The 17795-nt window shown below is 41.4% G+C and overlaps 1 protein-coding gene across 1 annotated transcript in view; it reads right to left on the minus strand.

The window, feature by feature from the left end:
- Window positions 1-10376, minus strand: part of LOC139647706 (voltage-dependent R-type calcium channel subunit alpha-1E-like) — a 42556-nt gene extending 32180 nt beyond the window's left edge. Inside the window, 4 exon segments of the mRNA XM_071523660.1 lie at window positions 1387-1526; window positions 1752-1857; window positions 4962-5225; window positions 9976-10376. Coding sequence (XP_071379761.1) covers window positions 1387-1526; window positions 1752-1857; window positions 4962-5225; window positions 9976-10376 — 911 coding nt within the window.
- Window positions 10377-17795: the final 7419 nt, after the last annotated feature.

The following is a 17795-nucleotide window of genomic DNA, read 5'->3' on the forward strand; positions in this document are numbered from 1 at the left end:
CTGCTTTTGCATAAAATCTTCAGCGCTGCATTCACATTTAATTCACAGAGGTCCTGGGGGCGAACCGAAGCAGGTTTTAGACACAACTGCCAATCCACTTATCCACCCACCTAACGCTGGCTACAGAGCCTGACTGTGCCATGGAAACACACATTTCCTCCAATGGCTGTATGTGGTGCGCAAATGTATATGTTTACAGATAAAAATCATGTCAACAGCAAAGACTTGTCTTTAACAGGGTCATCATCAACCATCACTGACCATCTGACCACAATGTCAGACTTAAGACAATTAGGGATTGGAAGCCTTTAAACCACAGCCAGTGTATGGCAAAAATGTTGATGGTGATAGAAGCTGACAGAAGCAGAGCCGCACACTCGAATGCACCAAATTAACTTTCTGGCTCACTTGCCAAGGGCTGGTGAACTAAAAAATGTATTCTGCCAAGAATCATCTTTACAGGCCATAATAATTAATATAATTTTTCATAGAAATATGTCGCCCTATCTTTTTTCAGCAGGGTTGGGATCAATTAATGAATGAACTCATCATTTCCAATTCAACCAAGGAACTGGAATTGGAATTTGGAAAAAAAACCTACAGGAAGCAGAATTGGAACTGAATTGCAATTTCAGGAAGTTGAATTCAGTGAAATTCAGTGAATTCTGTGGAATTCAATTCTGTTTCCTGTCATTCCAATTCAATTCCGATTCCTTAGAGCTGGGTGCAATTCCAATTTCAACTCCAGGAATTTAATTTGAATTTACCATGCATTCGCAATTCAATTCATGAATGGCCCTGTTTTCAGCTCTATTTCATGTATAAAATCTGATGCTGCAGATGTGTTAATTGAATTTTTTTTCACTCACTCATACAATCAATCGAGTTGGACCTTGTCATTAAGTACAGCAGAAATCAAAATTACAAGAGAGCATTTTAAGGCGTACCCCCCAACACACACACAAACACACACACATTCTGTTGAAGTTGGAATGTTGCGCATTTTGTTATTAGTCTCAAGGTACATTAGGCTACTTAACCATCCAGGTAGCAGAGAAACAGTAGGAAAAATCTGCAGAAGTTCAGATGCTAGCACTTTGTGTAGAGCAGTGTAACACACAGCCTGTTTGATACAATGGCATTGATTTGCTCTGATTTGACTGGCTCACAGTCAGAGAGAGTGAACAGTGGTCAGAAGGGACCAAGTTTGACAACAGGCAAAAGAAAAAAGTTACCAGCCAGTTTGGCAGGTGACTTTTGATTTGAGGATTTGAGACATTTTAACAGTATTTGGTGCTTGGCGAGTGCTAATTAGGGAACCTGTTGACAATGTTTCAAACACAAGAAGCTATTGGGCTGGGAGGGACACCAGCTGACGTCACTCACCCACTGAGCACGACTATGAAGTCCATGACGTTCCAGCCGTTCCTCAGGTAGGAGCCTTTATGGAAAACAAAGCCGAGGGCCACCAGCTTGATCCCCGCCTCAAAGCAGAAGATTCCAATAAAGTACGGCTCTGTCTTCTCCTGTGGAAGGTAATGAACAACAACAGGTTAATAGTGTCTGTGTGGTAAAGTTGAGTTCAGCTGATGAACAGACTAATAAGAACAAAGCCATAATGTCAAAACCATAATCTATTTACTTGTAAATATAGGGCTTTATGTGTGTACAAAGTCGGTACACACATAAAGCCCTATATTTACACACAGTCTGTGTGCTGAGGCTGTAAATCAAACAGATTTTGTCCTCACCAGTCTTTTGGCCATGGGAGTCTTATCCTCTCCAGGGAGGTGCTGCTCCAAGGCCAGGACAACACAGTTGGCAGTGATGGTGGCCAGGATCATGTACTCAAATGGTGTAAAGGCCACAAAGTTAAGGAAAGCAGTTATGTTACGGCACAAAGACGGGACTGACACGCATGACAAACAAATGATGACTAGCGAACACATGACAAACATGCAGATCTACAGGAAGATCCTAGTATTGATGATGATGGCGCCATGGATGCAGATTACAAGACGGCACTCAAGCTCATCTAATTTTCTGTATTCCTGCATAACAATACATCATCTCACAATATATTGTGCTACAAAGAAGTCCTATAAGCATAACAGTACTGAAAAATGTAGATGTGACCCTCTACAAATGTGTTCATTGTGTAATAAAAAATATGATTTTTACATCTGCTTTATTTGAAGCCTAAATAGTAGGATGTTGTCTTTTATGCTTTTATTATTATTATTATTAAAATACAAAGAAAAGAATCATCCTAAACTGTTCCACTGTGAGATAATTTACATTATTTTCAACTACACTTCTGATATTGTGATAATGTCATACTGCAAATCAAACATTGTGTAGCAAATCGTATTGTGAATAGAGCAAATCACTACACTTTTCATCTGAAAACTGTTCAATACACTAACAGTAATGTCCTTAATTCTTTTATTCCCAGATTTGTTTTGAAGAATTCCACCCTTAGCTGAATATTTTAAAGTGCGTGTGTGCATGTTTTCGTGGGAAGAGGAAAAAAAAAATCAGATGGATGGATGATTAAGTGATGGATGAATTACGGCATGGATCATATTCTCTGGTATTGGAACCGATCTGTTAGAGAGAATGCAGTATCCATGGCAACCTGCTTTTAAAAGTGCTTTTCATGGAGAGAAAAAGACAGGGTTAGGAGGGATAGAGAGCGCTCTAAAGTCACTTTGGCCTGACTGAGCTAACTACACAAACTCCAGTGTACCTTTCTAAAAACTGCTGTCACTGCACACAGCTGCAGCCACAGCAGAGAATATGCTTATACGTTCATATCGCTGTTGTCAGGTGAAAGCCTCATATCTCCATAATATCACCTCTAAGGAAAACAGCCTTGTTTTTAGCTTGACGACAATGCAGTTTTGAGTTTATGTGTTTGGTTTGAGGAAGTTTCATAAACCCAAGGGTCACAGAATTTCCTCAACACATAAAGGAGCGTTTAATCCTTCAATTGCAGTTAAAACATTGGAGTTACGAGGTTTTCACCTGACAGCGGAGATATGCACGTGTGTGTGTGAGTGTATGTGCGTGGGCCGTAAGAGCATGTGCACACGTGTGAACAGACATGCACTGTATGTGAATATACAGTATATATAAGCCCTATACACTCATGTGTATGTGTGTGCTTGTGTCTTTCCAATCACTGGAAGTCCCCATGAGGCAGCTGCTCCTTGTTATTAATTTTCTTGCCTTGAGTGAAAATGGTGTCACTAACTCACAGAGGAGCGCTGAGATGGGGGCCTTTGGGACCCACAGTGACTCACATTGACAAGTCTACACTGTCGCAACTGAAACTAGTTGAAAATAGCTATTATGGAGAATACTCAATAAACCCTCCACCCCTCTCTATCTCTGCCTACCTTCCCCCTACACCTAAAATAGAGTGAAAGTCATTTAACTCCACAGTGAAGAGACTTTGGCCTCCAGAGAAGTCCTAGTATTAAACTTGTGGGAATTGTTACAACACTCTGACTTATTTGTGCGGTAGCTTACAATCAAAGCGATACCAAAGCTACAACCGCTACTGATTCCTATGAATTCCTATGAATTTGCTTTGCATTTGCAATCTCAGAGGATGGGCGCTATGTGCAAGGATCAGGGTCTCAATCAATCAATACTCTGGCATGTGTTGCTTTACAACCCACAATCCATCACAGTACTACTGGCCAGCTCTCTCCCACATAACTCTGCCTGTGTGATGCTGACAGTCACATTACAGTGCTATCTGTGGCCAGCTAGTCTTGACCACTAGCCCCACTCCCACACATCCACAGAGTGTGTGGTTAGGTAACAGTGGGAGACTGGCACGCTGCATTGAGGGTGGTGAAAGACAGGAGGAGCAGTGGGTAGATATGGCATCTGAGAGATGTAATTTTACTGATTATGCAATCAAAACCTGTATAACCTCTGACTATGTTAATGATTTGTCAGGTAATCGCTGTAAAACTGGATGAGGGAAATAGGAATAATGGCAATGAATTTGGCAACAATGTTGGATTCTTATGTTTGGCCTGTTATAGTGTGAATGTTGTGAATGTGACTGTGCATACATATTGGCTGCACTGTATGCCCACATTAGGTTAGGCTATGTGAATTTGCTGCAAAATAACTTCACTGATAATCTCCCTCAGCTGCATGGAGGTTCAGGAGAAACAAATTGATAGCCAACGCTCCAGCAGGAAACAGAGGAACAATGCCTAGTGTATTTGAACCGACACCTACTCATGGCCAGGTTCATATTCCAATGAGCACTAAGGCAGATAGATGTGCCTACATGCCACCCCCACAGTGAGCAGAGCTGTTTCTAATGATCACCACATGCTAACTTGCTGTCTTCTGCCAGCACAGAAGCACATGTAGCTCAAACCTGCAGCAAGCCCACACACAAAATCAAATAATTACGCTGTGCTTAGGTTTCATTTAATAGAATTTGGGCAATTTAGCCTACTTAATAGAATTAACAACAGTTTAAATTCAGCTAAATCAAGGTATTTACTAAAAAGGGCTCTTTGTCAATCTGCTGATTTTACTAATGCCCAGAAATAGGCTGTATAGATCAAAGCCACTGAACAGAGACGATGGATAGATACTGCAAGTAGCTGCCTATTACAGAAATGATGCATGAAAACTGGAATGACCCTAAAAGTCATGAGAGGTCATGCAAAGCACATTACAACACAGGGAACTGCGCTTTTGTAATGCTAGACATTAAAAATGGCCAGGTAGGCGACCCTTATTCAGCCAAGTGACATTTAAGATTTAAAATGAGGAGAGTTTGTTGTGGATGCAGCTGTCAGGCTAGTCAGTGGGCGCTGTCCGTGGTGCTGAACTGACACACAAGCATTGCATGCAACATCTTAACAACAAACTTTCAGTGAAGCGCAAAACAACTTGGAACATAACTTTTCGTGGAAGGATATGGCCATTCAATGATTCTCCTCGCGTATTTCCTAATTATGTTGTCCTCCGCGAATATGAAGAGCGACCTGTTGACGGTGAGGCAGTTCTGCCGGTGAGGGACGGGGTTGTACAGAGCCATGGTCCGGGCCCGCTGAGCTTTGGCTTGTTTCAGGGAGCCCGACAGTGCCGCCGCCGCCGCGTCCTGCCCGTCCCCACCGCGCTCCACATCCCCATCTCCGGAATCCACCGCGCTGGGAGCGGTCTCGTCTCCAAACCGAGCCATTCTAAAAGGAAACGAGGATATCGCCGGCTTTAAGTGTTTTTTTTTCCAAGGACGTAACCTAATTAAGAGAAACCTGAAGTTGAGCTGAGCGAAAAAGATCCACCTTCAATCCGCGGACAGCCGACCTTTTCGAGCGCCAAGATTCCCCAAAAGTTGCAGTATCCTATCACTCCATATCCACAAGAAAACTACGAAATCTATCATTCAGTTATTTTTTTGCACAAAGGAAAACAACAGGAGTATCCATTTACTTAATGACGATTCAGTTGCACAGACTGCAAAAACTCTGCATCTCTGTCATCCCATCTGTTCACACTGATAAAACGGCGCGTTGCAATCAGCTCTCAACAAGTTTCAATGCGTGCGCGTCTCTAAACTCGGGCAGCGACGGGTAAAAGATCCACCGAGTTTACCTTGCAGTTTTCTAGCAACATCCAAGCGCGATCTGAACTGGCAGTCCGGGAGCTATGTGATCAAAAACTACTTTGTGTTCGTCAAACGGAAGGATCCGAGGGAAGTCTTCACAAACTTTACACATCTTCTCGACCCAGTAAACTTGGCAAAAGGAAGATCTGGTTTGGAAAGGTAGCCCGTCTGACGAGTCTAGACTATATTTAGGGCAGCGTTAATTTATTCACCACTCAGTCGAAAAATGTGATTGTCTGTAGCAGGAGAAAACCTTGATTTGATAGAACAGGCGTATCTTTCAATCTTATCACCTGCTTGAAAATTATCACGCAGCCAGGAGCGCATAAGCACACTCGCGCAGCCCCTCCCACTAGATTTCATGATGGCAATTTTAAAATTCATCTGAATGAAAACTGGTGGAGAGGAGAGAAATATATTTTCGTTACCATGGCAGTTAGTGTTTTCCAAGGATGAACACAAACATTTTATCAGAAAAAAAAGTCTATATACAGTAGGTTGTGTGGGTTTGCGATTCAAAATCAATTATATAAAGAGGTTTGTGTGTACTGTGGCCACAGTCAGAAAGGGTTGTGAAAATCCATTTAACACTTATTTTAGAAACAGAAACTCCACAGACAGAGGCAACAAGTGTTTGTCTAAGACAAGCTTGCTTAAAACACAACTCCCTCGCCAGATCAAATCCTATGGATAACGTATAGAAGTTAGAGTTTGACTCATTTCCTCCATGTAAAAACTGAGAGTATAATTTAAATTCTTTCACCATTTGATACTCTGAGAGCGTCGTCATATTTTCATTAATGAAGACAGACTTGTACTATTAAAACATTTAAAAACTAGGCCATTGTGCTAATATTGGAGTAAAAGTCAGGAGTAAAAATAGAGCATGAAATAGATCTTAGGGCTGCTCCCTTTTTGAGGGAGAAGAGAAGAAAGCAGGGTCTTTCACACTCAGAGTGAGACCTCATTAGGCAACTGGACTCTCTCGCCCCATCTGCTGCCCTCTTCCCTTCCCTATTGGGGCAGACATGCATGTTTCCTCCTGGAGATGACCACTTCAGCCCCCAAAGACTGCATCACTTAAAATTATATTATTCAATGGATGTAAACGAAACTTAACTACAGCAGTAGTCCGACCTTATTCCACATAGTGTGCAGATATGCAGTGTGTACCTCGATGTAGATTGGATGCAAATGTCACAGTCTGTAGGTCACTGAGCTGATCTATACAGCAGAATGTAGGTATCACAGTGTACAGTAAGATGGCTGAGATAGGGATTTTGATACCAGCCAAGAGAGTATGACAAATTCATGCTTGGCAAACAAGTCGAGATCTGGGGGAAAGAAAAAAAAAAATCTATTTAACAGGATCTATGAATAAGTCCCTAACCGAGCTCCAAAATTCAGCAACGATTCTGTTACCTCCTCTTCCTAATCTGCATGAAGCGGGCGGGTGTGTCACTTTTATGCAAGCAGATGGAGAACAACAAAAGGCTACACTGACCTATTAAGTGGTGAATATAAATATAACAGTGGCAATCGGCGCCATCATTAGCATGGTAACTGTGCACATCGTCATGTATGTGCGGACTGCTGATTATCCATGCACTGTAGAGATAGAGGCCATGGGGTTGCTGCTGAAAGTACCTGTACAGTATATAAACAATTCTCTCATAAGCTGCATGCGGGTATGATTCACTTCCTCCTGAAAAAAAAAAAATGTTTTACATAAGCCCTCATTACAAAAGACCATCATCTATGTTGCCCGACGAAAATATTTGTCCATCTCTACAAACATTGCATTTCTCTCTCTCTCTCTCTCTGCTTCTCTCTCTCTCTTTCTCCCTCTCTCTCTCTCTTTCTATCTCTCTCTATCTCTGTCTCTCTCCCTCTCTCTCGTTGCAGTTGTTTCCATAGCGACATGGCTCTCTTGAATTTCTGCTCTGTTCTTTTCATTCTGCCAACAAAAGCCATGTTGCACAATAGAGCAACCTCTTCCTACAGAAATCTGTTTCTCCTCACCCCGCCTCCCCTCCCCTCCCCTCCCCTCCCTCCCTCGGGGTAATTGTACACACTGGACGTCTTCAAGGAGCAAACTGACAGACTGTGGCACGCTGATGATCCGTGCTTCAACATACTGTACATGCAACCAGAAATGCCAAGATGTAGTCCAATTTAGAGCAAACGCGGCCATTGATTACAGGTTTTTGGTTCAGCTCTTGCTCGCAGCCTACTCAAAGCCTTCTGAAAATAGCAGTGTGACCATGTTAGCATGGTTTGCCTGTCTGCTGAGAAGCTCATTGCACCGTGCAAGGCCTGATCATTACCTTCAAAGAGATGATCTCAACCAAAGGGGTCATGCTTAACTGTTTAAGGGTCACATTAGCACATCACTTCAGTAAAAAAAAAAAAGAAGAGATACAATCAGAAGACAACACCTTTTCTTTCAGTGTGATACAGAGGGCACAGCAGCTTTCAGTGCATTTCTATGTGCAAAGTCCCGGAAGGCGTATCTTTAGAAAATACAGTCGCTCAGAGGGGAAGACAGACGAAGCGGGGTTACAGGTGACATGCACCGTGAGTTAAAACGTTAATGGGTGTACTTAGTGCCAGAACTCTGAAGAGCATTTATATAATTGTAGACAGGCTTTCACCCAGCATTGATTGGAGTGGTTTTAGCATTTTATTTTTCTCTCCGTTCCCTAGCAACAGACATCCTCCAGGACTGAGTTATGTCAGTTTGATTCGACCAATAAATGGCGTTTAGGCCTATATCATTACAGGCTGGTGAGACACCATACCAATTTACCATCAAACATATTTACATCATGATTATGTTTCACAGTAATCTTTCAACCATGAAATTAATAAAAAGAAGCTAAAAAAAACAAACTCGAATACTGTTCTAGCCAACAATTAAGCTCACATTAGAAGTGTGGAGATTAACTTGTTGTTTGCATATGAAAATATTGTTTCTCAGAAAAAGGAGAAGTCATAATTATTCAGGATTGCAATATCATTCATATTGCTTTTACCCTTTCCTAAACCTTCATCTTACAGCCTTTACAAAATATCCTTAGCATTTCAGTTGTATTCGTAATGAACATTGGGCATCATCCAGCCAAGATCAACAAATGTCCAAACTCTAACTGCTGTAAAGCATTTACTTCCATATGCTGCTTCAGTGTTTGATTCCCCGCAGCTCTTCTACTTTGATTCCCTAGCATCCCCTAATGGACAGATAACCACAACACATGTAGAGCTCTAAAACCCAGGTATAGGTCTTTTACATGGACACACACTCCTAGTATTTCTCTTCTGTTGATTCTTATATACTACTGAGTCGCACACACAAACAACCCATAGTTATTTTTCATGTAACGTGTTGAATGTGGAAAAGACAGAATGAATACAAAAACTGAAAACATGAAATGTATTTAGTTGTGTATGAGAGAGGGAGAGAGGGAGAGAGAGAGAGAGAGAGAGAGAGAGAGAGAGAGAGAAAGAAAGAGAGAGAGGATGACAATACAACAGTAAAGTGGATGTGGAGTGGGTGGTGGAGGTACAGTAAAGGAAAAAGAAGAGGATGGGGGGGCGTTAGTTGGTGGGTGGGGGGGTTACACTGATGGAGTGCCACTCCACATTCGAGTGGTGGGAAGCAGATAATCAGAGCGATGTGGCTCCAGAGTTCAGAGGTCCACAAGCAAGCATGCTTAGCACCGCCATTAATAATGTTATTCAGCATCTGATTAAACCATGTTACACAGGAAAAAAACAAAAAAACCCACAGTCAAAGCTTTCAGATGAAAACAGTGAGAATTGATTCAGTGATTCATTGGTGGAACTATTAAAACTTTGGCAACTAGGGCATCTGTGTATCTACAACACTGTGGAGTACATGAAAACCTAATGGAAGAAGCAACAATAGTCTAGTAATAAACGTCTGTGTCATACTGTAATAGTGTTAGATGGTTATATATATATATATATATACGTTCATTCTTTTACATTTGAATCTTGATCTTCCTCCATGGGGATTTATCATCTCTACACACACAAGCTGAAAGGAAACCGCTCCCCTCCCGATCTTCATTGGTGGAACTATTAAAACTCTGGCAACAATTGCATTTCTTCAATACTGTGAAATACATGAAAACCCACTGGAAGAAGCAGCAATAGTATAGTAATGTGTAATGTAATAGTGTTATATGGTTATATGTTCATTCTTTTACATTTGAACTTTGATCTTCTTCCATTGGGATCTATCATCTCTACACACACAAGTTGAAAGGAACCCCTCCCCTCCCACTCTCGTCTGTACTTACTCCCACTCCTTCCTCCGGGCCTGTGGCGTGCTTTGGATCTTGTGCGCCTGGTGGGCCATGATGACATCCCTCTGCTCCACCAGACCGCCGCGCCTCCGCAGCATGCTGTGGGGGCTCACGGACCCCGAACCCGGATCGGACGAGCCGTCGTCCCCGCTGTAAGGCACATCGAAGCTGGCGGCTCGAGGGGGCAGGCCCAGGCACTCGGGGACGTTGCCCGGGACCTGCAGGGAGCAGGAGCGGGATCCCGGGGCCAGGCCGGGACGGGCGGCGGGGCTCGGGGTCCGCCAGGCCTCGGGCTCGGGGAGGGACAGGGAGGACTGGATGTGCGTCTCTCTGGCTGGTGACCGGAGGTTGGGTGTGAGGGAGCGGGACAGGGACTGGTCTGAACTGGTGAGCATCTCTGCGGAGGTTGGCAGTTGGATAGGCTGGGCAGGCTGGTGGCTGGCAGTTTCACCATAATGCTACAAAATGAAAGCAAAAGGGCAGAGAGACAGAGGAATATTAAGTGAATGGGGACTAAGACTCATTAATAAAAGATTGCTAAGAAAACAGATTTGTTTGTCTCATTGTCTAGACATCCTCACTGCCCATTAACCTTTTATTCATGTCAGGGGCTGACAAGAAGATATTTGTTTCCTCTTTTTTTGGTGTTGTTTACAGCAAATAAGCAGGGGTCAGATGTTTGCTGTGCCTGAGAGCCACCAACTGTATTGATATTTGAAAGCTGAGCAGCTGAAAGTACCTGGTGGTCTCAGACAGCTGGGTGAGGATTAACCTCTCTGAACATCTCACATTATTCTCATCGTGCTGAATGCTACGGCTATTTGCGTTCCACTGCTAACTAACACACTCAACATAATCGGAGGAAAACAGAAATTGAATAGAAAATGGTATGGAATATGGGGGAGGGATGCGGAGGAGACTGATTGACGGATTGTCTATGAAAAAAAAAACATGCATTTTGCTTCTAAATGGTGCAGTTTTAATTCAAAATGAGTGCCACTGTTTCACTGCACTTTCTAGATGACTACCCTGATACTAGGAGTGCATTTTTTGGGATGAACAAAAGAAATCACTAGCTTTGAACTTAATGCAGCCATCTGGCAGCTATATAGAATTAACACGAGAAAGGCCAGTGGATTTGGGAGGTATAAGAGAGAAGGCCAACAAGCTGCAAATAGAAAGCAGGAAATATAAGTAGAAGTACTATTCTTGCATGATTTTGAAAACCTAACAATACTGTTTGGTACAGAAAGAGGGTCTAGGAAAAGTGATGAAGGGACATTTTGAAAGCTGAGATTTTTCAAGTCCAAAATTCAAAACAGCACAGCTTGGTCTCTCTAGTGTTAATCCAATCCCTTCCTAATTATTGTCTGTTTCCAAATTATTGAACACAATATCCAATATGAGAGACACGTTAAATCATTATCCTGTTTTGTTGCTATTGCTGCTGTTGTCCAGTGTGTGTGCATGTGTGTGCATATGTCTGTGTGTGCATATGTCTGTGTGTGCATGTGCGTGTGTGTGTGTGTGCATCTGAGACAGTGAGTTATGGGGGGCCAAGCTGGCAAGGCTGGAAAACAGCAGTTTAACGTGAGCCAGTCAGAGAGCGACGAAACAAGGCTGTTTCCAGTGAGCCGCAGCTGAAAGGAAGATGACTGAGTGTGGGAGAGCTGAGGCACAGGCAGAGTGACTCACTCATCAGCCGCTCGGCTCCTCAGACATGAACTGGACACAGTCTGACTTGAGCTCTGCCCTCACCTACAGCAAACAGCCAGTCTGAAAGCTGGCAGAGGCTAAGGGGTCAGTGCACACATTTACACGGGTGGCTTGATCACAGCTTTATGCGAGTGATGGGCTGCCTCTGATTTCAGCACAGCTACACTAAGTTCAATGGTATGTGATGCCTTGTATTATCAGTTTCCCAGCTTTAGAGAAATTAAATGTCAAAGCACTTGAATCAACAGGCACACCCAGAAAACAGTATGTAGCCTAGAGGATAGAGGACATGTGCAGTGGCTGGCTGATCCATGACATCTGAGTTATTAATTCCAACAAAATTACTACTAATAATGAATAACAGCTTAAATTGCAAAGTTTTTAATTAGCCTGCTTCATAGATATGAGCAGCACTCGAAATCAATAAGCTAATTGTAGTGTGCCTACAAGCAATAATCTATGTGCGCATCACTGTATCAATAGTTCATTGAAGTTAACACATATGCGTTGAGATCCTGTGTTATTTTAAATTTAAGATTCTCTCTCTGTCTGCGCTCTTGTTCGCTTTAATTAGTGCAGCAACATCGCGTATGGAACAACAGCCGGAGTCGGACCCTCTCGTCTAAATTCGTGCGTGTCAATTGCAGGTCGGCAATCGTGATAGACGAATATTAACTTCTAACAGGTAGTGCTAATTAGGATGCTGTTGTTTTTTTCTTCTTCTAGAGTTCAGTGTTTCCCTGACGCACAACCAAGTGGAAAGATATAAATAAATAACACCCCGATCAGTCAAAACAATTACGAACAGAAACCTACAAAAATGTTCCCTGGGGAAGAAAAAGACTAATGGAGCGTGCGCGACAGGAGAGAGAGAAAAACACACCAATTAACTAATGAAAGGATTAATCAATTTGACAATTTTACCTTGAAGTGATGTGCGCTTCTTCATCGTCAGAGAGCCACGATCAGGTGGACACAAATTGAGCCTCTCGGTCCAAGTTTAGTGATTTGAGATGAATTCGCGTGGATTCCTTGAGTGATGATTACCGCTGTACGGCTAAATACGGAAGGATGGCTGGGAGCCAAGAGTCTAGCAGAGATGAACGTAAATAGGCATGGGGACAGGAGCTAAGCATGGAAATAATCCCAATAATCTCCACTGGCTGCTGTGATATGAGTCAGTTTATGATTCACTATAGATGATCTGTATGTGTAAACTTCAAGAGTTAATTGAACTGTCAATCAATAGGTTGCAGAGCCACCGGGCAGCTCAATTAGAATGTTCCAGCGGCAGGGAGTGATTGATCAATCCAGTGATCAGAATGAGTTTTATGAAAGAGATTTACGCAACAGGTCGACATGCCATTCATTTGAAACAATGGTCTAATCGCATTTTCACTCGGACATATTTACCACTAGATGGTGGGCTAGCTATACCTGAGACACTGGAGGTCTGACCCAGTAAATTCAATTTAAATCAAAGCCAATCAGAACGCTGATAAATCTAGAGAGCAGTGTTGGTCCAGTTTTACCTCCAACACCCCCCTACCCCACATATTCCAGCTCATGTTATTCCTCACTTTTATAGGTTCTCCCTTTCTTTGCGTATCTATTTCCCAAATACAGACCTGTATATAAACAACACAGAGATGACAGTTTGGAGAAAGACATTAATAGCCTCTGTGTTCGCGTGTTTTTGGACATTGCTTAGGCTACAGTTTAGAGGAGCCCCAGAGGAACACAGTGAGGTGAAGTTAGTGGGTGAGAGAGTTAATCCTGTGGTCAAGGACAGCAATCGGTATTTGTGATATTAATATCTCCCCAGAGCAGAAAGACTGAGATTCAAATGTGTGAAGTCATCAGGTACAAAGTCTGGAACTGCTCCAAAAAAATATGAATTGGGAAACATGGTAAAGGTGACTGAGGAAGCTCCCAGGGGATCTTGGGTGCAGGGGGTAAAGATGGATTTTCTGGTTCACAGCTGACAATGTAAACATTAATTGTCTCTTCGGAGCAGGAGCAAATGAGCAGAATATGTTTTACCCATTACCTATTTTTTCACCAGCTTCCATGAGGTTTTTGACCAAAGTTTCTGCAGTTTAAGTTCCAAGCATACAAAAGCAGATGAAAGTTTGAAGGCAGACAGATCCAACAGTGAGTGGAAATGGTAATAGCTTCTTATTCCTGTATAACAACATTATAATTTTTCAATACTGCATGGCATGGTACAGTGTGAATTCAGTTGCAGTAGTTTTTTCTGTTAAGCCGAAAAAGGACCATGAAACATAAAACAACTTTTACTACAATATTTGCATTTCTGTACTGTAATTGTTGGCATTACTGTACTGCAAAGAGTTAAACAGCATAAACATTACAAATTACAATGTTATATTTGACTGAGGAAATAGTTTAATATATATAAATAAAACAACTTTGGCAAATGGCATGATGAAAAAAATCTTGGGATCATTTGGAGACTATTTGCTTGCTTTGCATCTACAAAAAAGAAAAAAAACATGATAAAAATACAAATATTAAACAGATGATTGCTTCTTCTAAAATGTTACTATATTGTGTGAAAAGGGCTCGAGATGTTTAACTACTCCAGTAATGTTGAATTGATTGATTGTTTTACTTTAATTCCAGTAGATGTCACATTTTTATTTTCAAATTATGGACATCTCAGTTGGGAATGTACAAATTATTAATTTGTTCTATAAGTTCACAATCACAACAATCACAATATTGAGAGCTCGATATGGAATGTAAAAAATGTTGGTAGGCAAGAAGAGTATTGAGTGTTGTTTTTTTTTCAATCTGCAGTGGATTGTTTTGTTCCCTTTCACATTTGTTAATATCATATTCACAGTTTCTTTTCTCTCCCATTTTAGATGAGAACGACTTTTTAAAGCCTCTCCAGACCAAGAAAATGTGTCATATGGCTGCACAATTACAAAAGTAAACCAAGGGCTGAACATGCTCTGTGATTAAAACAGAGCCACGATGGTTCATGTAGTTAATTAAAGGGTCAGCCATGTTAATCTTAACCAATCCTGTTACTCCCTAGTCTCAGCTGCAGAGGAAGAGGTGTTTGCTGTGGGACTGAGAGACTCCAGAAACCATCTGCCACCAACACTGAGGGGTAAATAAAGCCTTCGAATCCCCATGTGCTCCATGCTCAGACCTACATCTTTCAGATTTTTTGCCCTGAGATGGCTGTCCACATCTACATCTTTATTGATATATGAGATTAGGTATCTATAGTAGTACTTTATGTTATTTTTACACTTCCAGTTTCAGTCACTGCCCAAAATCCTTCCAAGCTCAGCAGAACATTTTTCAACATGATGCAAAGCAAGGATTTCCTAATGTCCTGACATTTTAGCTAATGCTGTATTGTGATATTAGATATGGATTTATGTAATCTAGCAGGATCATCTCTGTGAGAAAATAATTGCTACCTTATCCTCCAGGCACCTGGCCAAATGGGTGCAGGTACTCATGAAGTGGAGATGCCAAGCAGAGAAACTGCTGGCACTGGAAAAAACAACTGTATGTGGAAACGAGGGACGTTGCATGCCGTTTGGAGCATGAGCTGCTTGGTAGTAAACGGCTGGCAAATCAAATCTGGTCTGGCACAAGAGGCTGCCCTCGGGCTACACATCTGCTTTCTATGCCTATTTGCTGGTTACCGTTTTATTGACTGTAATGCTGTCTTTTTTATTTTGCCGTATTTGAAGCTGAGATTTATTCAAATTCGTAACCGTTTTAGACTCGGAGAGTAAACATGAATCTTCCTTGGTGTCGTTTCTTGGCAGAGTCAGGGCAGTGGATCCGTGAGAGGCGTCATGGCCGTCCTGGAGGGCCACCAAGTCAAACCAATCCCTCTCTGACTCACAGGTTCATCTGCCATTTAGGCTTATAGATTTTGGAAACACATTTAAGTTGTGTCGCATATCCTTCTTCTTTCAAACCATTTTCCCTCGCAATTTACTATTTACCATTTACCAACAGCATCATCTCATAGAGGCAGTTAGCCCCAGTCCAGCAAAGAGGAAGGCACTCATAGACACCAGCGGCCTTTTTTCAGTGAAGTGCTGGAGTTGTTCTGCATCATTGACAACAAGCTTGTGTCATATTTTGTAAGCACTTTGGCATGTTTATATATTTCATAATCTACTATTAATATGATAATTCACTCTAAAACAAGTGCAAATCCATCCAGTGAGGATCAGGAGGCAGAAATGGAGGAGGATATGACAAAGGTGAAGGTTGTTGATGAGGGGAAGAATTTTGAAAATGGTGAAGTGGAAGAGGGGATAGTGGACAAAAAGAAAGGAGGAAGAGAAGGAGCAGAAAAGATTTAATACAGGAGATTATTTTCTTCTTAGTGTGCCCATGGATGATTGTAGGGAAGGAGGAGGAAGGGGAGATGACCTGACCTTAGAGGTGAGTGAGGAGGAGGAGGAACAGAGAAACATGAGGATGAAGACAAGATGGAGGCTACACAGAGGGGAAAGAATGCGAAAAAGCCAAAAGTTTTGGTTCAGCTTAATGAACGCAAGCAAACATGCTATTCCCACTGTTTCTTCTATTACGCTATTATTTATTATTATTATTTTATTTTTATTTTATTTGTTTAAGTTAACTAAAAGTAAAACTATTTCTACATACTTGTGGAGACTCTATGCCAACTTTTAACACATTTAAAAGCTTAATTTTAATGAATTCAACTTTTTAACCTTTCACGTTGAGGCAAGAACACTCCAAGCTACTTTCGGCCAGCCCACACATTTTCTGCAGGAAATGCTTTTTTTTTGTCTACAGCATTTTTCTGAATTTATTTGTTCATCTTTGAAGCAAATTAAACATATTGAAACTCTGCAAAGGCAAGTACTTCATGAGTTTATTTTAGTACTTCACTACAAGTGTGAATTTGTGCTCAATTAATAATAATTTAGAGGTGTAACTACAGAGATCCTGGTGTTCCTCTATGGGAGCAGCTGCATTAATAGAAGAATCAGTTGAGGAGGTTGGTGCAACATAATTCTCTTCATAATAAAAATTATTGAATAAGCTGAAAAATGTGCTGTTTTTACCAACGCGGCCTTCATCAGACTGCTCATGTCTAGTCACTGAGGGACACATTAGAGTCAGCTGTTTTCCTGGATGCTTGAAGTGCCAAAGAAGTAAAAGAAGGTATTTTAATCATCAAGAGTCAATTTATTTTCATATTCTAAAATGCAAAGGACATAACAGGATTTGAGAATAAATCCAAGGTTGAGTGCACAAAAATGTTTCACTGCAAGCGATTATGTACAAGAATGAAAATCAATAAATTTTTTACAGAATCCAACAGGTACTGCGTCAATATTTAGAGTCGCCTTATAGAACCTAATAGTGTAGACTAGACTGGATTTCAATTCAGCTGTACTGAAGATGATTTTTTAACCACAGCACATTGATAAACATTTTAGTGAACCTTGTTTATTTAATTAAAGTTCACTGTTAGTGCATTAAGGACCGTATGCCTTGCTTAATTCTTTTTTCATACCTGGAAGTTTAAAACCCAATCAAGGAAATGCTATGCGGCCTCACAAACAGGCCCGTTAACATTTACTTGTACAGGAGAACAAACCAAGTTGATCTTTATACCCAAATATTTTACCCATACACTACAATGGCTAGCGATAACAATTTGATTGTACCATCATTGTATAACCGACATCAACGCTAGTGCCATCATATAAATATTCAGAATCAATGTTAAACCTTAAATTGTCTTGCTTGCAGCATAAAGAATAATTGCCACAAACATCTGGCAAGATTTGGCCAGTCGAGCAGATAACCTGCAAGGAACTCTCTGTCTAACAGTTTATACAGAAACATGATTTTGGCTTGGGTGTAAATGATTAGTTAAAAGTTAGGGCTGGGTGATCCGGACAGATCCTCATAAAGATCATGTCATCAGGTCAATGTGTCTTTTTGTGTAGTGTGTTTTTCCTCAAACCATTTCAATTAAAGAATAATGACAACTGTGTACTGCACTTATAATAAAAAAAAAAGTTCTTTAGAAGCTTTGTAGTTGGGACTGGTAA

The sequence above is a fragment of the Centroberyx affinis genome, unplaced genomic scaffold (genome assembly GCF_046629955.1).
Source record: "Centroberyx affinis isolate AG114_WGS23_722 - 3 ecotype Tasmania unplaced genomic scaffold, CSIRO-AGI_Caff_v1 ptg001103l_1, whole genome shotgun sequence".
NCBI classification, from domain to species: Eukaryota; Metazoa; Chordata; class Actinopteri; order Beryciformes; family Berycidae; genus Centroberyx; species Centroberyx affinis.